At 44.2% G+C, this 20,921-nt stretch overlaps 1 protein-coding gene and 1 long non-coding RNA gene across 2 annotated transcripts; both read left to right on the top strand.

The window, feature by feature from the left end:
* Positions 1–1,411: 1,411 nt before the first annotated feature.
* Positions 1,412–3,199, top strand: LOC115436019 (uncharacterized). Its single transcript, XM_030158706.1, has one exon. It carries the CDS (start codon positions 1,414–1,416, stop codon positions 3,025–3,027), a length of 1,614 nt encoding a protein of 537 aa, XP_030014566.1. The 5' UTR covers positions 1,412–1,413; the 3' UTR covers positions 3,028–3,199.
* Positions 3,200–3,472: 273 nt separating this feature from the next.
* LOC115435976 (uncharacterized) lies at positions 3,473–7,129 on the top strand. The gene is made up of 3 exons (XR_003937760.1): positions 3,473–4,398; positions 4,488–4,504; positions 6,727–7,129. It is a non-coding gene; the product is annotated as an uncharacterized LOC115435976 (long non-coding RNA).
* The last annotated feature ends 13,792 nt before the right edge of the window (positions 7,130–20,921 follow it).

Below are 20,921 nucleotides of genomic sequence, written 5' to 3' on the forward strand. Positions count from 1 at the left end.
CCTTAAGATTGGGTCCACTTCTGTCTTTAATGTTGACCCTTCAGACTTGGGTCCACTTGTGTCTTAAATGTTGACCCTCCAGAATTGGGCCCACTTCTGTCTTAAATGTTGACCCTCCAGACTTGTGTCCACTTCTGTCTTAAATGTTGACCCGCCAGACTTGTGTCCACTTCTTTCTTAAATATTGACCCTTCAGACTTGGGTCCACTTCAGTCTTAAATGTTGACCCTTCAGACTTGGGTCCACTTCTGTCTTAAATGTTGACCCTTCAGACTTGGGCCCACTTGTGTCTTAAATGTTGACCCTTCAGACTTGGGTCCACTTCAGTCTTAAATGTTGACCCTTCAGACTTGGGTCCACTTCAGTCTTAAATGTTGACCCTTCAGACTTGGGTCCACTTCAGTCTTAAATTTTGACCCTCCAGACTTGGATCCACTTCTGTCTTAAATGTTGACCCTTCAGACTTGGGTCCACTTGTGTCTTAAATGTTGACCCTTCAGACTTGGGTCCACTTCAGACTTAGGTCCACTTGTGTCTTAAATGTTGACCCTCCAGACTTGGGTCCACTTGTGTCTTAAATGTTGACCTTCCAGTCTTGGGTCCACTTGTGTCTTAAATGTTGACCCTTCAGACTTGGGTCCACTTCAGTCTTGGGTCCACTCGTGTCTTAAATGTTGACCCTTCAGACTTGGGTCCACTTGTGTCTTAAATGTTGACCCTCCAGACTTGGGTCCACTTGTGTCTTAAATGTTGACCTTCCAGTCTTGGGTCCACTTGTGTCTTAAATGTTGACCCTTCAGACTTGGGTCCACTTCAGACTTGGGTCCACTCGTGTCTGAAATGTTGACCCTCCAGACTTGGGTCCGCTTGTGTCTTAAATGTTGACCCTTCAGACTTGGGTCCACTTCTGTCTTAAATTTTGACCCTTCAAACCTGGGTCCACTTCTGTCTTAAATGTTGACCCTTCAGACTTGGGTCCACTTCAGTCTTGGGTCCACTCATGTCTTAAATGTTGACCCTTCAGACTTGGGTCCACTTGTGTCTTAAATGTTGACCCTCCAGACTTGGGTCCACTTGTGTCTTAAATGTTGACCCTCCAGAATTGTGTCCACTTGTGTCTTAAATGTTGACCCTTCAGACTTGTGTCCCCTTGTGTCTTAAATGTTGACCCTTCAGACTTGGGTCCACTTGTGTCTTAAATGTTGACCCTCCAGAATTGTGTCCACTTGTGTCTTAAATGTTGACCCTTCAGTCTTGGGTCCACTTGTGTCTTAAATGTTGACCCTTCAGTCTTGTGTCCCCTTGTGTCTTAAATGTTGACCCTTCAGACTTGGGTCCACTTGTGTCTTAAATGTTGACCCTTCAGTCTATGGTCCACTTGTGTCTTAAATGTTGTTTCTCTGTGTTTCAGTCATGGCGTTCCCTCGGACGTCCTCCATCGTGCTGTGGTTCTCACTCATCCTCTTTGTTTACTGGACGACCTCGGCTGCTCAGTCACATGACCCTTCACCCGCTGACCTCTCAGCCCTTCGCAGGCTCAAAAGAGCGCTGGATGGAACCACCAAAGAGCAGATCCAGAGTGGGTTCCGGCTGGGCTTAGACTTCCTGACCACGGTCACACAGGTGACGAAGGAAATCGATGACAAAAAGCTGAGTACGGTGTTCAAGGGCCTGGCCAACTTTGCTAATTTGGCGCCCGGTATCGGAAGTCTGGTCGGCTCATTTATCAGCGTGGTTTTGGCCTTCATCCCTCAGGAAAGCGACCTTGACCGACTGAGGAACAGCTTCAGCGAGGTCAACCGGAGGCTGGACTCTCTGGCCTTCCAGATATCCGACCTGGCCACAGACGTGGAGTGGTTCAACTTCGTCAGCGTCTACTCTCCAGATGAGATTCGCATCCTGAACGCCTGGAGGAAGTTAGATGAGTTTCACCAGAACCTCAGGGTGTTGACGAGTGAAGAGGACAAGCTGAGGCTGGCGGAGATCTTTGCCAAATTCTATGAGAACTCAGGGACTGAGGGCAGCGTGGCCAGCATCTACCATCTCCTTACGATCAGCGGCACATCTCTGAGCAGGAACATCAACAGCCTTTTGAGGGACAAGTTTAAGTGCAGCATCAAAGAGATCGGCCGCTTTAACCTGTACCTGAGCAGTCTGCTGTGGAAGGGCATGGTCCTCAACCAGCTCTACTGGAAACTCATCGGATTCAGCGCATTAGGTAAACAGGACGAACATAACCGCATGTTCAAGGATGTCTTGAAAGCTCAGAACAATTCTTTGCAGTTCTGTCTGGACAACTATCAGCAGTACATGCTTAAAGACGTAGAGGTGGTCAGCACCAGATTCACCACAGACCGAAAACAGGACATCGCTGACGCGGTCCGAAAGACTCTGGATGAGAAATACTTCTGGTACAAGTGGGCAGTGGTGGTGTACGATAAGTACTATGAAGATAACTACAAACAGGTCTATATGTGGGTTGTAACTGTGGGGGACCTGGTGGTGGCGGTGGGATACATCAAGAAGGACCCGAACCCATACCAACAGGAAGTTGAGTCTGCCCTTCAGAGATGTTTTGCTGGTACCCAGTGTTCGGACCTTAAATCGAAGTCCAAGAACTGTGTCGTTGAGGGGAGGTACATTACAGGGGACACAGATCAAAGAAGGTTGTCAAAATTTGCCAAAATTTTGCATTATTTCTATTATTATGATCCAGTGATGTCGCCGCCGCCTCAGTTCAACCAGGTGGAGTGCACCCTCGATGGTTATCAGTACAAGGTGAAGGTCTACATGTCCAGAACACTGTCGGTTTGTTCCTCACGTGACACCTGTCGGAACGGAGGCAAGTGCAGGCGGCTGCTGTACTCTAGTGAATACCTATGTGACTGTCCTGACGGTTACTATGGAGACAGATGTGAAAAAAGCACCAGCATCTACCAGAACAATGATATCAGTTTCCGGGTGCCGGACATGACCACCCTCAACACCAAACTGGACCAGATCCTGAGGACACATCCGGCCCACTAACGAAGACCTGAACACACATCAACAACATCCACCGTCAGCGTCAGAGGTTCCAGGTCCTGACCCAGTGGGACGTTTATGTCACATGGGAAAGCCTGTGATAATAGGAGTTATTATGGGATGGATGTGTGGTGTGAATATGTCCAGAAGATGAAGAAATAAACATCAGTGAGTTGGTCCAGTTCAAACAGTGGCTCCACCGGGTCTCTTTGTGTTTCCTTGTGTTTTTTTTTTCTTTGTGCTTCTTTGTGTTTCCTTATGTTTTTTTTTTCTTCTTCTTTGTGTTTGTCTCTGTTTCTTTGTGTTTCCTTGTTTTTCCTTGCGTTTCCTTGTGTTTCTCTTTGTGTCATTTCACTCATCACGCACTTGTGTTTGGAACACATTTATATAAATATGGGGACAGTTTAGCTCAGATGGACCAAAGGGACTGTTTAGGGGTTTGTTTGATTTGAATTCTTTCCTGTTGTTGAAGATCAGATGAGTCTGAAAAAATGCAGAAAACAGTCCAACTGTCCTGAACAGTCTCTAGAAGAACATCTGACTCAGTAGGAGCTTCAGTGGAGCTGATATCATGTAAGAACCCGTTAGTGTTGGTGTTGTCCAGACTGTCCCCGTAGATCTGTAGGATTCAGCCTAGACCACACCAGGCCCTGGGCCCAAACCCAAACACTGAACACATACTGATGTGTCAGTTCAAAAGACAGAACAGGTTTGAGAGCGTCCGCATCCAGTAGAAGTGGTTTGTGTGAGTGACACCTGTGTCTACGCTCAGGAAGGCCCTCAGGAGGACAAATGTGTGGGTGTATGAACGGTTGGTAGATGTGTGGCATGTGGGTGTGAGTGGGTGTGGGGCAGAGCCTATAAGTAGTGGGCGGTCTGTGTGCGCTCAGAGGACTTGGTTCAGGTGCGGCGACTGAAACATTTGTTAACTGGCCAGAGTTTTCTTTGTTCGGAGCAAGCCTGTGTTCCTGGGGGATCCAGTTGGGCTTGAGCCGTGGGTTCGGGACGTCTGGCTCAGGGTAAGTCGCTCGTAGCTCCGTCTTGTAATTTGGGCCCTGGGCCTAAGCTGACCCAAATGACGCTTCACTTTAGATCCTGAGCTGCAGCATGGACAGCTGCTGATCCCTTCCATCTGCCCCCCCCCGGCTGCCCACAAGCATGTGTCTCCCCCGGCAGGAACCAGAATTCCAGGTTGTGGTCCACGACCAGGACCGCCGCTCCCAGAAAGGACCCGTTGTTTTGTCCAGCTTTGTCCCATCTGGTTCATCAGATCTGCCTCCAGTGGAGTCCAGCGCCACCGCTGGGTACCAGCTCCAAAACTGAAGACGGGAGCCCTGTCCGGGGCCACCCTGGGCACCTGAGTGGTGTGTTTAGGTGCGCTCAGACAAATCCATTTGAATACTCTCCATCTATACTTGTAGGAAAATTGGACTATTAACGCTGGTTTTGCTTCCTTTGAGTAGATCGGATTCCTCATTGGGTGAGTTTGGTTAAGTTTTGCATGCTTTATTTTTGCTTTATTGTTTGCCGTATCAATATTTTTGCTGTGATTACTTTATTATTTTATTATTTGCTTTGCATGTCAGTGAGTTGGTCCAGTTCAAACAGTGGCTCCACCGGGTTTCTGTGTGTTTCTTTGTGTTTTTTTTTCTTTGTGTTTCCTTGTGTTTCCTTGTGTTTTTTTTCTTGGTGTTTCTTTGTGTTTCTTTGTGTTTCCTTGTTTTTCCTTGTGTTTTTTTCCTTTGGTTTCTTTGTGTTTCTTTGTGTTTCCTTGTTTTTCCTTGTGTTTTTTTTCTTGGTGTTTCTTTGTGTTTCTTTGTGTTTTTTTCCTTTGGTTTCTTTGTGTTTCTTTGCTGTGCATGGCTTATGTTTTTGATTTGCATGTTGCCACTTATTTGTCATGTTTTGCTGTGTTTTGCATTCTGTTTTGTTTGAGTTGAAGCATGAATCGCATTCCTTCTCCTCTCTCCATTCGGGAAATGAATAATTCAGATCAACACCCCCCACCCCCCCCCCACCCTTCCTATATCCCATCCAACCACAATTTCTCCTCTTGAAATTTTACCACCTCCCCTTCCCCCCAAGATGAGCCAGAAATCATCCAAGCAAGTATCTCCATCCCCCACCTGCACTCCAGATCCAGAGACCTTATCCCATCCTTGCCCCCCCCATCCATAACTTCACTCACCCACAAGACCACTCCCCACCCAGTGGCTAACCCTAACCTGTTCCAACCCACCTACCACATTGCAAGACCAAACCGTAAAATCCAGGACTGGTCTTTCAAACCTTAAAAACCAGTCCTGGTGTTAGGGGACTCCAACATTAATCGCATTCCACCACATAAATACCCACAAATCCAACTCGACAGTTACCCCGGTGCTAACTGCTCGCACTTCGTGAAGGTCCTGGAGAAGACTCGCCTGAACCCAGAGGTTAAGACTGTAATTTTCTTGATAGGGATAAATAACAAGGACCAGGACCCCAGGCAGACCACCCTAAAAGAATTAAAAACTGTCTTCCGTATGGCTAAGACAACCTTCCCCAATGCAGAAACCTACTTCCCCATCATCAACTACTCACAACAACTCACACAAACACAACGGGATAACCTTTAACTAGTCAATAACACCATGGCAACCCACTTCCCCATCCTATTCAAAATCCCACATGGCACCTTCATAACAGAGAAGGACAACATACATTGGACACCCAAAACCACTAAACACATCTTCCAAAACGGGGTCAAACAGTCAAATTTACACTAAACCCCAAAACTAACCCGCTCACACACAAACAACCGGACCCAGACCTGGGCTGGAATTTGTCATCCAATATCCTCAACTTGGGAACTCTTTTTACACCATCCACACCACAACGCAGCCTCCTGGGGGGGGCTCCCTCATCCCACGCCCCAACAAATTAGTCTGGGGGGAACTTCAATGGGACCTACACCTCTTCCATAGACATCTTAAACTCATCGACCATTTCCAACCTAATTCCGATCATGAACCCGCCCACTTCATACACCCCTCCAATTGGGAACTGGATGACACCACTATCAACCCCACATTACAGCGTTTCATGCACAAATTCTGGGCTCCGGCAGATGTTCTGGAAAACCTATCGGAGGTTGAATGCAGGGCCCTTACTGAATTAACCCATAACCCCAACATAATACTCAAACCATCAGATAAGGGCACAAAGACAATTAAACAACACCAATTATTACAAACTCCTCCCACATTCAATTCAACCACAGTCTCAAGTCAAACTTAGGAACATTATTCAAATACTCTACACTAAAAAACTTATTTCATCCAAACAAAAAGACTCTCTTCAGACCCGATAACCCACGACCCCAGTACTTTTACCTTCTCTTGAAAATTTATAAATTACCTTCAACCTGGACCACCCCCATAGAGGTTCCCCCGGTCGACACATAGTTTCGGATTGCAATAGCACCACCTACCATATCTCCCAATATACAGACCACTTCCTGGACCCCCTGTTCCTCCAACACCCCAGTTCTGTGAAGGACACGTAGCACTTCACTGAAATGATCAGACCCATGGCTGTCCTGGGTTCCACATTCCTGTTTCTAGTCGACAGTGACAGCCTTTACTCTAACAGTCATATCACTGTTGCGTGGGGTTATGACATCATGTGCTGTGTAACCCTGTTTGTGGCTCTTTCAATCAGGTGACACACCTACCGATGATCAGCTGAATCAGCTTGTCAGCCGGCTACAAAAGCAGTGGAACGAACACCTCAGCAGACCCAGACGCAGCAAACCCCTCCAGACCCAGCAGAAGCCTTAGGCTAGGAAGCCCTCTTTCTTTTAGTTACTACTTCAGTTAATTTCTTTGAGTTTGCCCTGGGGGTGGCCGGTGGTCCAACTTTTCATTTTAGATTTGGTTGAACAAGTTCTTTTTTGTTAGGGGGTGGGGGCAGCTTCTACATCCCTATAGTGGGGGGGGCCTGCCTTCCCCCTCCATTTTATTTATTTTTGCTGGCACCTCCAGGTCCTTTTGATTCGTTGAGTTCATTTTTGATATGCATTGCCTTTTGAGTTTGTTGTTTTCTTAAATGACTTCATTGATGATTTATTGGGTTATTTTGTTTAATTTGATTAATAAAATCCTTAAAGTCATTTAATGTCTATGGTGTCCTTTCTGTATGTTGGGGTCTCCTATCCCTTTGAGCAGACTTACTTTCTTATTGTTTGGAGACTGTAACAACCACATTAGGATTACAGATACTTCAAAATGAATGAATGAATGAATGAATGTTTATTTTCAGTTAAATACAAAATACAAATCACATACATATTAAAAAAAAAACAAAACAACAAAACAAAACACATACATAATATGTGAAATATCCAGATCCACATAGACCGGATGAGGTATTACTACAACTTATTCAGCTGTGCCTGGATAATAACCATTTCATTTTCAACAACCAGCACTACCTGCAAACCAGTGGGACAGCCATGGGTCAAAGGTTCACACCATCCTAAGCTAACCTGTACATGAGCCAATGGGAGCCACAGACCCTTGACAAATGCCCACTTAAACCCACCCTATACCTGCTTTTCTTGGATGACATTTTTGGGATTTGGCCCCACAACCTCACCCAGTTCCAAGAATGCATCCAGATTCTTAATATCCATCATCCCTCCATCACAGTCAAACATACAACACACCCTGAGTAAATTAACTTCCTCAACACAACGGTCTTTTAATTTCATAATCCAATATTTTATAACTGAACATAAACTAGTACCTGAATACATCCCACCAGTCCTTTTCATGTTCCTGTCTGTCAAACACTGTGTCTTCAGTCTAATGCAGGTGGACACATGGAAGCGTTGGAGACATTGTCCGTCATGTTCTTTTCTTATGTCACATGTTTATTAGTTGTTATTTCTGTTAACGGTGGATGCTTAAAGCCTCCTGTTCTCAGCCTCTGGTGCAGACTGGCAGCAGCTGGGTGACCTTGAAAGCACAGTGGGGGGTGGGGGTGGTGGGGGGGGGGGGGGGGGGGGTGAAGGAGCTGATGCCAGCCCTTCACTGTGGTCTGTCCAGACTGTTATCAATACTGCTGAGCTGGAATGTGTGCACACAATGGGGAGGTCAGAAGGTAAAAAAACAACAAAAAAAGTAAGACAGTGATAGAATAAGACTGGAGCTGAAATAAAGGAACACATGTGGGGGGGGGTTCAAGATGGATGACAGCGGGAAAGGTGAGTAGAAGACATGGTAGCAGTCCCAGAAGGTGTTTGTCCCCTGGGCGTCCTGTCAGATGTGCACTAATGAAGTTAAATGAGGCCACAGGCTCAGCACACAAGAGGACACAAGAAAAAGACCAATGAAAGGAGGATCCTCAGGTGAGTGACACAAGAAAAAGACCAATGAAAGGAGGATCCTCAGGTGAGTGACACAAGAAAAAGACCAATGAAAGGAGGATCCTCAGGTGAGTGACACAAGAAAAAGACCAATGAAAGGAGGATCCTCAGGTGAGTGACACAAGAAAAAGACCAATGAAAGGAGGATCCTCAGGTGAGTGACACAAGAAAAAGACCAATGAAAGGAGGATCCTCAGGTGAGTGACAAAAGAAAAAGACCAATGAAAGGAGGATCATCAGGTGAGTGACACAAGAAAAAGACCAATGAAAGGAGGATCCTCAGGTGAGTGACACAAGAAAAAGACCAATGAAAGAAGGATCCTCAGGTGAGTGACACAAGAAAAAGACCAATGAAAGGAGGATCCTCAGGTGAGTGACACAAGAAAAAGACCAATGAAAGGAGGATCCTCAGGTGAGTGACAAAAGAAAAAGACCAATGAAAGGAGGATCCTCAGGTGAGTGACACAAGAAAAAGACCAATGAAAGGAGGATCCTCAGGTGAGTGACACAAGAAAAAGACCAATGAAAGGAGGATCCTCAGGTGAGTGACACAAGAAAAAGACCAATGAAAGGAGGATCCTCAGGTGAGTGACACAAGAGAAAGACCAATGAAAGGAGGATCCTCAGGTGAGTGACACAAGAAAAAGACCAATGAAAGGAGGATCCTCAGGTGAGTGACACAAGAAAAAGACCAATGAAAGGAGGATCCTCAGGTGAGTGACACAAGAAAAAGACCAATGAAAGGAGGATCCTCAGGTGAGTGACACAAGAAAAAGACCAATGAAAGGAGGATCCTCAGGTGAGTGACACAAGAAAAAGACCAATGAAAGGAGGATCCTCAGGTGAGTGACAAAAGAAAAAGACCAATGAAAGGAGGATCATCAGGTGAGTGACACAAGAAAAAGACCAATGAAAGGAGGATCCTCAGGTGAGTGACACAAGAAAAAGACCAATGAAAGAAGGATCCTCAGGTGAGTGACACAAGAAAAAGACCAATGAAAGGAGGATCCTCAGGTGAGTGACACAAGAAAAAGACCAATGAAAGGAGGATCCTCAGGTGAGTGACAAAAGAAAAAGACCAATGAAAGGAGGATCCTCAGGTGAGTGACACAAGAAAAAGACCAATGAAAGGAGGATCCTCAGGTGAGTGACACAAGAAAAAGACCAATGAAAGGAGGATCCTCAGGTGAGTGACACAAGAAAAAGACCAATGAAAGGAGGATCCTCAGGTGAGTGACACAAGAGAAAGACCAATGAAAGGAGGATCCTCAGGTGAGTGACACAAGAAAAAGACCAATGAAAGGAGGATCCTCAGGTGAGTGACACAAGAGAAAGACCAATGAAAGGAGGATCCTCAGGTGAGTGACACAAGAAAAAGACCAATGAAAGGAGGATCCTCAGGTGAGTGACACAAGAAAAAGACCAAAGAAAGGAGGATCCTCAGGTGAGTGACACAAGAAAAAGACCAATGAAAGGAGGATCCTCAGGTGAGTGACACAAGAAAAAGACCAATGAAAGGAGGATCCTCAGGTGAGTGACAAAAGAAAAAGACCAATGAAAGGAGGATCCTCAGGTGAGTGACACAAGAAAAAGACCAATGAAAGGAGGATCCTCAGGTGAGTGACACAAGAAAAGACCAATGAAGGAGGATCCTCAGGTGAGTGACACAAGAAAAAGACCAATGAAAGGAGGATCCTCAGGTGAGTGACACAAGAAAAAGACCAATGAAAGGAGGATCCTCAGGTGAGTGACACAAGAAAAAGACCAATGAAAGAAGGATCCTCAGGTGAGTGACACAAGAAAAGACCAATGAAAGGAGGATCCTCAGGTGAGTGACACAAGAAAAAGACCAATGAAAGGAGGATCCTCAGGTGAGTGACACAAGAGAAAGACCAATGAAAGGAGGATCCTCAGGTGAGTGACACAAGAAAAAGACCAATGAAAGGAGGATCCTCAGGTGAGTGACACAAGAGAAAGACCAATGAAAGGAGGATCCTCAGGTGAGTGACACAAGAAAAAGACCAATGAAAGGAGGATCCTCAGGTGAGTGACACAAGAAAAAGACCATGAAAGGAGGATCCTCAGGTGAGTGACACAAGAAAAAGACCAATGAAAGGAGGATCCTCAGGTGAGTGACACAAGAAAAAGACCAATGAAAGGAGGATCCTCAGGTGAGTGACACAAGAAAAAGACCAATGAAAGGAGGATCCTCAGGTGAGTGACACAAGAAAAAGACCAATGAAAGGAGGATCCTCAGGTGAGTGACACAAGAAAAAGACCAATGAAAGGAGGATCCTCAGGTGAGTGACAAAAGAAAAAGACCAATGAAAGGAGGATCCTCAGGTGAGTGACACAAGAAAAAGACCAATGAAAGGAGGATCCTCAGGTGAGTGACACAAGAAAAAGACCAATGAAAGAAGGATCCTCAGGTGAGTGACAAAAGAAAAAGACCAATGAAAGGAGGATCCTCAGGTGAGTGACAAAAGAAAAAGACCAATGAAAGGAGGATCCTCAGGTGAGTGACACAAGAAAAAGACCAATGAAAGGAGGATCCTCAGGTGAGTGACACAAGAAAAAGACCAATGAAAGGAGGATCCTCAGGTGAGTGACACAAGAAAAAGACCAATGAAAGGAGGATCCTCAGGTGAGTGACACAAGAAAAAGACCAATGAAAGGAGGATCCTCAGGTGAGTGACAAAAGAAAAAGACCAATGAAAGGAGGATCCTCAGGTGAGTGACACAAGAAAAAGACCAATGAAAGGAGGATCCTCAGGTGAGTGACACAAGAAAAAGACCAATGAAAGGAGGATCCTCAGGTGAGTGACAAAAGAAAAAGACCAATGAAAGGAGGATCCTCAGGTGAGTGACACAAGAAAAAGACCCATGAAAGGAGGATCCTCAGGTGAGTGACACAAGAAAAAGACCAATGAAAGGAGGATCCTCAGGTGAGTGACACAAGAAAAAGACCAATGAAAGGAGGATCCTCAGGTGAGTGACACAAGAAAAAGACCAATGAAGGAGGATCCTCAGGTGAGTGACAAAAGAAAAAGACCAATGAAAGGAGGATCCTCAGGTGAGTGACAAAAGAAAAAGACCAATGAAAGGAGGATCCTCAGGTGAGTGACACAAGAAAAAGACCAATGAAAGGAGGATCCTCAGGTGAGTGACAAAAGAAAAAGACCAATGAAAGGAGGATCCTCAGGTGAGTGACAAAAAAAAAAGACCAATGAAAGGAGGATCCTCAGGTGAGTGACACAAGAAAAAGACCAATGAAAGGAGGATCCTCAGGTGAGTGACACAAGAAAAAGACCAATGAAAGGAGGATCCTCAGGTGAGTGACAAAAGAAAAAGACCAATGAAAGGAGGATCCTCAGGTGAGTGACACAAGAAAAGACCAATGAAAGGAGGATCCTCAGGTGAGTGACAAAAGAAAAAGACCAATGAAAGGAGGATCCTCAGGTGAGTGACACAAGAAAAGACCAATGAAAGGAGGATCCTCAGGTGAGTGACACAAGAAAAAGACCAATGAAAGGAGGATCCTCAGGTGAGTGACACAAGAAAAAGACCAATGAAAGGAGGATCCTCAGGTGAGTGACACAAGAAAAAGACCAAAGAAAGGAGGATCCTCAGGTGAGTGACACAAGAAAAAGACCAATGAAAGGAGGATCCTCAGGTGAGTGACACAAGAAAAAGACCAAAGAAAGGAGGATCCTCAGGTGAGTGACACAAGAAAAAGACCAAAGAAAGGAGGATCCTCAGGTGAGTGACACAAGAAAAAGACCAATGAAAGGAGGATCCTCAGGTGAGTGACACAAGAAAAAGACCAAAGAAAGGAGGATCCTCAGGTGAGTGACACAAGAAAAAGACCAATGAAAGGAGGATCCTCAGGTGAGTGACACAAGAAAAAGACCAAAGAAAGGAGGATCCTCAGGTGAGTGACACAAGAAAAGACCAATGAAAGGAGGATCCTCAGGTGAGTGACACAAGAAAAAGACCAAAGAAAGGAGGATCCTCAGGTGAGTGACACAAGAAAAAGACCAAAGAAAGGAGGATCCTCAGGTGAGTGACACAAGAAAAAGACCAATGAAAGGAGGATCCTCAGGTGAGTGACACAAGAAAAAGACCAAAGAAAGGAGGATCCTCAGGTGAGTGACACAAGAAAAAGACCAATGAAAGCAGGGGTGTCAAACACGCGTCCCGGGGGCCAAAGCCGGCCTTTCAAAGGTTCTAATGTGGCCAAGAGGATGAATTTACAATTTTTGAAGAATGCTTGAATCACTAACTCATTTTTTTATACAATGGCAAAAAAGTATTGAAGTGAATTTAACTAAATGTTCACCCATCGGTTTTATTCCAAATACAATGTTGGCAGATTTCTGTTCTCAATGAAAGTCTGACACAAATAGAACTAGAACTAGTATATCCATTTGAGAGCCTCATCCACATGTCCTTTCTGTGTCACAGGTGTCAAACATGCGTCCTGGGGGCTAAAACCGGCCCACCAAAGGGTCCAGTCTGACCCACAGGATGAATTTACAAAGTGCAAAATGCAAAAATTACCCTGAAGATATTCACAGCCAAGGGCATCCTTCTCAAAAATAACAGCATAGTAACCTAGAAATAATCTTGGTTCTTGGTTTAATGTGAGAAAAATAATATGATATTGTGCCTCTAAATAATGGCAACACCAATTTACTGCAAAGAATATTAAATTCTGATCTCCTTTAACAATTAAATGTCAATAACCTGAACAAATATGAAGAAAAATAAGTGTAATTTGAACATTATTCTGCCTGTTTTGTGTCTTTATAGATCTGATCTGTAATGCACATGGACAAATCAGAAGTTGAGGCAGAATACTGATAAAACTGTACTTGTTTTTCTTCAGAAATTTCAGTTTTTTTCAGGTTATTCACATCTTTTTTGTTTTGGATAGAAATAGTTTCATCATTTAATGTTATTTTTTGCACTAAAAAATTTGGAGTTGTCATTATTTATAGGTTATTCTGCTATTATTTGACTGGTCCGGCCCACTGGAGGTCAGACTGGGCTGAATGTGGAACCTGAAAGAAACTGAGTTTGACAGCCCTGAATTAAAGGCTTCTCAGGTGATTGACAGCGGACATGGACTGCAGTGTGGGCTCAGTCAATCAGTAACACTCCTTTCCTCTCAGACTGACCCCCCCACCCCCCCCACCTGACAGGAGCCTGTTTCCATGTGTCATCACACACTGAAAGAAAAAGTCACCTTCTGTCGTTTTAATGGGATTCTTTAATAATGGACCGATCTGGGTTCAACAAAAGAAGCCTGGCTTTTCATTCTTTAATGGAGTCGCTGCTGGTTCACCGCTGCAGACGGACAGACGGACAGACGTGGACATCAGAGGCTTCCATTATTCAAAGAGCACTGGGACGAGCTGACGGGGAAGGGACGCAAGGACAGGAACAGGAACGTTTTTAGTCCGTCTAAGTATTTGAGTAAAACAGATCTGTGGTCTAGTTTATAAAACAGATCAGTGGTGAAAGGATGGCGTTGACTTTCCAGGACTACAAACGTATTCAAGACTCGGCCTGTGTGTTGACAAGAATCTGCTGGTACGATACAAATCACAATACAAGGATCACCATGTGATATATGAGGATACTGTGAAAAAGGCCTTTTTTTTGTTTCTTTTTTTTAAAATGATTATTTCCTTAAAGGTGCTTAACTTAAGGGCATCTTCGGAATTTTTTGTCGCGACGTGCATTGTGGGAAACGGAGGCTTGTGCTGCCGCTGCAGGGAGGTTCACAAAGCCGTGTGCAGATGTCCACAGAGTCCACATTCCACAGTGGATGTGGACAATTTAGTTCCACATACAAGAGATGGTTCTAAGCTACAGGTGGATCCAACTGGAGGAGAATCGGAGTCATTTGGAATTTTGGATGAATTTTGGAAAATGTCTCAGTGATGACAGATGGAAAACTGTAGATGTTGTGACCTTGCTGTGACCTTGAACTTTGTCCTACTGGGACCAAAATGGACTGGGTTGGTCCCAGGGCCTAGGCCTATCTGTGGGGAAGATCTGGGAAAGATGGGGGGAAGAGTTTTACAGTAAAGATGAACAAACAAACAACCCCCCCCCCCCCACACACACACACACACACACACACACAAACAAACAAACAAACAAACAAACAAACACACAAACAAACACACAAAGCAAAGTGATCACAATAGCTCCTGGCGGAGGTAAAAATGAAATTCCCTGTTATCTTCTCTTAAAATTAAAATTCTAAAAATAAATAAGTACATAAAAACTCCAGACCCCCTGTACTGCAGACCTATAGTTCAAATATTTTAATTCAACCAAACTATGACCATAAAAAATGTAAAACCTATAAAAATTTATGACCATGTTTAACCACAATTTTTCTGCTGTATGGAACAACCTGGAAACTGTTGAATTTAACCCTTTCATGCATGAATTATGAGAACTTTAGTCAATATTTTTTTCTTGAGTGTTTTTGTTCCTGTTTAGGCATAAAAAAACAATGCAATTGACTTTTTTTTTTCTTTTTTTTTTTTAAATGAACCTATTTTTCGTGGAGTTACAAAAATGTCCACTCAGCTGGACACCATGCTTTTAAGTTTTGAAGCAAAGAAACATTTATTTAAAAAATCATCATCAGAAAGTGATAAAATGTGTGAAAATTATGAAATAAAAACATTTTTAATGCCGCTAGTTGCTAAATTGCTAATGTCTTCTCACATTTTCTCATACTCTATTACTAGTTATTACTCATTTCACGGAGATAAAATCCTCCTGAGATCCAGGATGTTGACAGTTTTAGCTTTTATACAGTAAAAATTTGTCTTGATTGGAAACTGCATAATGTAACAGTTTTTTCAAATACATTTTTAAACTCATTTTTATTTATTGATTGATTTTTTCAATGGAATGTCCTTTGTAATGGACAGTATTTTTTTAATTTAAACTGTCAAACTTTTGTCCCCTACAGAGGACAAACTGCATTACTGGGTCTCAGGAGGAGATGCAAAAAAAAAAAAAAAAAAAAAAACACCTTTTTTTTTTTTCTTTCCCAGAAAACTGTTAATTACAGTCTAATAACAATTAGCAATTGATTTCCACTCAAACCTGTCAGTGCAGATCAGGTTTATCTAGAACAGTACAGTTACAGTACTGGTCTGAATGTCAGTGTACTATTATGGGATGGTGCATTAGTGTCCACTGTGTTGGCTGATCTGGAACTAAAACAACCAAACCCATGAATATACAAGAGAACAGCTGGAGAAGAACCGACCACTGGACTGACCACTGGAGTGACCACTGTGCATGAAAGGGTTAATGTGTCAATGCTCGTCAGTCATCGTCCTCCAGTGGTTTGTGGACGACTGTTCTGAGGTCAGGTGTGGTCTTTTTACCCTTACTGTTTAGTTTGGAAACAGAAGAGTGAGAAGGAAACGGACAAATGGACAGAATGAAACAGGACACAAACCTGAGTCTGCTGGAATTACACCATAAAAACCATCATTACCATCCCAATCAATGTGGGCTTTGTTGTGAATTTAGGACATTTTGGACTTACACTGACATGTATTTTGTATCAAAATGATGCAACAGATAATATTTTCTTATTTATGAATCAAAATAACTCCTCGCAGATAAGAGGGAGATGGGAAGCAGAGGTGAATGCAGACATATCTGAGGGTGATTGGTGCAATGTTTGTACGGAGGCACATCTGGTTACAAATACATGGAGGGAATTCAAATGGAAAAAATGTAGGTATTTCAGAACACCACAAATAGTGTCTCAGATGGGTCCCCAACATCAGTTGATGCTGGAGGAACTGCAGAGCCCATAGAGCTGATCACACTCCCATGTTTTGGCTTAGTCCTCAGTTCAGTGTGTTTTGGAGGTTTTCAACACCCTGAAGGAGGTTTTTCAAATGAACCTCCCACTAAACTTCACTGATGCACTTCTGGGAGTAATACCTGAAGGTCTGGATAGAACAGCAGATAAATGCCTTTGGAATATATGATTCACCACTGCCCTAAAGTCCATTACCTTCATTTGGATGAAACCAGAACCTCCCTCATATAACACATGCATTCAAAAAGTTTGGGATATTTATCAGATGGAGCAGATCACATACTTAGTCAGGCTTCAGAAAAGCAGATTTACTAACAGATGGGAACACGTTACCTTTGCTGCTGCAATGATATTTATTGGTGATGCAAAACTCCATGTCGTTTATCAAGGTGTTGTCATTCTGCCTCTGATGAAGATTTATATCTACAGACTTTTTTTTTGGAAGTGAACATTGTTTTTTTTTTTTTTTGCTATAATTGTTCTTGTTTTCTCTAATTTTCATCCTGTGTTGCTTGTGGAGGTTTGTGAGAATACAACTGCAGCTGTGTAGGGGAAAAGAAACTAAGTGAACTGGACTTGAATGTATACATTGTACTGTACTGAAAAAAGAGAAAATCTAATAAAAACTATACTCAAAAAAAAAGATGCAAAAGGAGTAGGCTGGACATTTCTAGACAGCACATTACAAAATGTAGACAGTTAATGTGAATGTTCCACAGTTGTGTTTGTGAAGTTCATGTTCCCCTTCATGTTTGTCTTGAAACATGTCGGAAACTTTTTGGAGCTTGTATCTCTTGTATTTTCTCTGTTTCCACTGATGTCGGTGTTTTAAGCGCATACAGACAGATACATAAATGACTAAATAAAAGAACAGACTGGTGTCAGCTGTTTGCCCTGAGGCTTTGACTGAACCTTCGACAGCTTCAGATGAAACCATCAGAACATCAAAGCTCGTCTGTCTGTTCTGGAAGTCAGAGGTCAAAGGTCAGCACATCCTCTGCTCCTACCTGTCCAATTACCGGTGCACCATGTGACCTTTACGATCTGAGAAATGAAAGAAAATGTTAGTGCGCTACCTTCGACTGGTGGAACTCGAGCTGTCCGGCTCCTGTAAATGTTGGTAGGATCAAATGTTCACAGTAACTGGACATTTGATTAGGATTCAGTCAACACACAAACATTCAACTGCTGAACTGTTCTGCATCCAGTACATTTTAAAAGGCAGGTTTGGTCACAACAGAATATGGACGTTATTGATAGATCAGCTGTTATACATCAACAATTTAAAGGAGCCCCGCCACACAAATCTGGTTTTAATTGGATTTTTTATATATATATATATATATTCAATGCTAACTGTAAGGAGGCATACACAGCCACCCCCTCCCCCCATTGGGGAGGTCGGATCATAACCTGGTTTTTCTCCAGCCCCAGTACACTCCCAAGATTCAGAGCCAACCTACAACCACTGCTCCTTCAGGAAGTGGTCTCCTGAGGCAGAAGAGGCTCTGAGGGACTGTTTTGAGAAAACCAACTGGAGCATACCGCAGGAACCGCACAGCGAGGACATCGAGGGGGTTACACACTGCATCACAGACGACCTGAACTTCTGCAGACACTGTCCTCCCTATGAAGACTGTGCGCTGCTTCCCCAACAACAAACCAAGCAACATCAAAGATGTCCTCAACAGAAAGAAGAGGGCGTTCAGAGATGGAGACAGGGAGGAGAGGAAGGCACAGAGGGAACTCAAAATCCATCTGCCAGAGGCAAAGGAGGCTTACAGCAGAAAGGTGGAGCAGAAACTCCAACAAAATAACATGAGCGAGGTCCGGGAGGGGATGAAGACCATCACAGGCTGCAAACAGACCCACAGCAGAGGGGACACAGACAGAGCAGACCAGTTTAACCAGTTCTCCAGCAGGTGTCACTGGAATGCTCATGTGTCTCCTAACTGCCCTGCTCCCCTCTCAACCCCCTCAGCACCTATCCCCAGAAGTCAGGGTGGGGTCATGGACAATACCACAGATCCCCCCCCCCCCCCCCCCCCCCCCCCACCATCACCAGGCAGGATGTCAGCAGGGAGTTGAGGTGGCTAAGACCCAACAAAGCAGCTGGACCGGACGGTGTGTGTCCCCAGATGTGAAAGGCCTGTGCTGCTGAGCTGGGGGAGCCCCTCCAGCACATCTATGACCTGAGCCTTCACCAGGGGAAGGTGCCCTCCTGTGGAAGACATCCTGCATCGTTCCAGTCCCCCAAAAAACACACCCTAGCCAACCAGAGGACCTCAGACTGGTGGCCCTGACGTCACACGTTATGAAGACCCTGGAACGGCTCCTGCTCCAACACCTGAGACCCCAGGTTCAACACGCCCAGGACCCCCTCCAGTTTGCCTACCAGGAAAAGGTGGGGGTGGAGGACCCCATCCTGTACCTGCTGCACAAGGCTCACTCTCACCTGGACAGAGGGAGTGGCGCTGTGAGAATGATGTTCTTTGACTTCAGCTTCGCCTTTAACACCGTCCAGCTCATCCTTCTGAGAGACAAGCTGAGCAGCATGGGAGTGGACCCACACCCAGTTTCTTGGACTGGGGACTACCTCACGGAAAGACCACAGTTCGTCAGGCTGGGAGGCTGCACATCGGACACTGTAGTCAGCAGTATGGGGGTGCCACAGGGCACTGTACTGTCTCCTGTTCTGTTCACGCTCTACACATCTGACTTCCGGTACGAGTCTGAGCTCTGCCACATGCAGAAGTACTGGGATCACACTGTCATTGTCGGATGCATCGAGGGTGGACAGGAGGGGGAGTACAGGGGCCTGGTGGAGGACTTTGTGGGGTGGTGCAGCAAAAACCACCTGCAGCTAAACACCTCCAAGACCAAGGAGATGGTGGTGGGTTTCAAGAGAGACAGACCCCATCTCCAGCCCGTTTCCATCGGGGGCACAGACGTGGAGGTGGTCAGAACCTACAAATACCTGGGACTGCAGCTGGACAACAATCTGAACAGGTCACATAACACAGACAACATCTGCAGGAAAGGACAGAGTCGTCTGTACTTCCTGAGGAGACTGGGGTCCTTCAACGTCTACAAGAAACTGCTGCTGATGTTTGACCAGACGGTGGTGTCCGGTGTTCTCTTTTATGCTGTTGTCTGTTGGGGAGGCAGCATTAAAAAACAGACGCCGCTGGACTGGACAGACTGGTGAAGAGAGCTGGCTCAGTGGTGGGACCAGAGCTAGTCTCCCTGGTGTCAACAGCAGAGCGAAGGACCCTGGAGAAGACTGTGTCCATCCTGGACAACCCCCAGCATCCTCTGCACAGGACAGTGAGCAAACAGAGGAGTGTGTTCAGCTCCAGGCTGCTGTTTCTGACCTGCTCCACTAACAGGCTCAGGAACTCTGTCCTCCCACTGGACATCAGACTGGACAACTCATCACTGAGTGGTCATGGGGGGGTCTGGGTCTCAGCCTTAGTCATGACCACACTAGGACTGACCTAGTGAGGCTTTCAAACAACCAAGCACCTTATGTAGTTGGACTACACCCACTTTCCAAACCACCGTAGAACACTTCAATCACTGCTACACTTTATATCACTGTTTCACTTTTTTTTTTTTTTTTTTTTTTATCACTGCCCTGAAATGTGAAAACAATCAGAAGTCTTTATGTACAGTACTGGACAGGAAGCACTTTTACAGTAGTTTCTTTAGCAGTTGTCTCTTAGAGTGTATATACTAACCTTTTTGTCAACCTGGTACTAACCCACTTTTGTGTTGTGTGTCGTATGTAAGCTGCTGAGTACTTGAATTTCCCCCTGGGGATCGATAAAGTATCTATCTATCTATCTATCTATCTATCTATCTATCTATCTATCTATCTATCTATCTATCTATCTATCTATCTATCTATCTATCTATCTATCTATCTATCTATCTGTTTACTCTATTCTGGCTCCTTAAGAGCCATCCAGGATTTATTTTTGTGTTCTTATATATTTTCAGAGCTTTGTGTTTTACTTTGAAAGAGTTTTAAGTTTACGTTCTTAATGTGAAAGGCAAACCGGATGTTACGCGAGGCACCTCCTGTGTTATCATGTTGACCAAGTGTCATCTGAAAATGTGTGCAGTTCTGTGTGTTTTGAGCCAAACACAGCCTGTATGTGTGTGTGTAAACCTTCTGTGTGTTCAGTGTAGTGTTGGTGAACTTAGTGGGGGTTGTATTTGTGCATTTGTGTCATGAAAGACGCTAAAAATACGTTAATTTCTAATTAGCATTTAAGCTAGCGATTAGCGCGTTAGCCGCAAATGTTAGTATGCTAGCGTTAACTCCTCATGGTTGCATGTCATCTTAGAGCAGGGCTGTCAAACTCATGTTAGTTCAGTTCCATATTCAGCTACATTTGATCTGCAGTGGGCCGGACCAGAAAAATAAAAATAGAATAACCTCGAAATAATGGCAAATCCAAATTTTTGTCTTTATTTTAGTGTAAAAATAAAACCATGAAATTATGAAAATACTTACTTCTATAAACTATCACAAAAAAAAAAAAAAATACATTTAAAAAAAAAAAAAAAAAAAAAAAAAATATATATATATATATATATATATATATA

The sequence above is a fragment of the Sphaeramia orbicularis genome, chromosome 16 (assembly GCF_902148855.1).
Source record: "Sphaeramia orbicularis chromosome 16, fSphaOr1.1, whole genome shotgun sequence".
NCBI classification, from domain to species: domain Eukaryota; kingdom Metazoa; phylum Chordata; class Actinopteri; order Kurtiformes; family Apogonidae; genus Sphaeramia; species Sphaeramia orbicularis.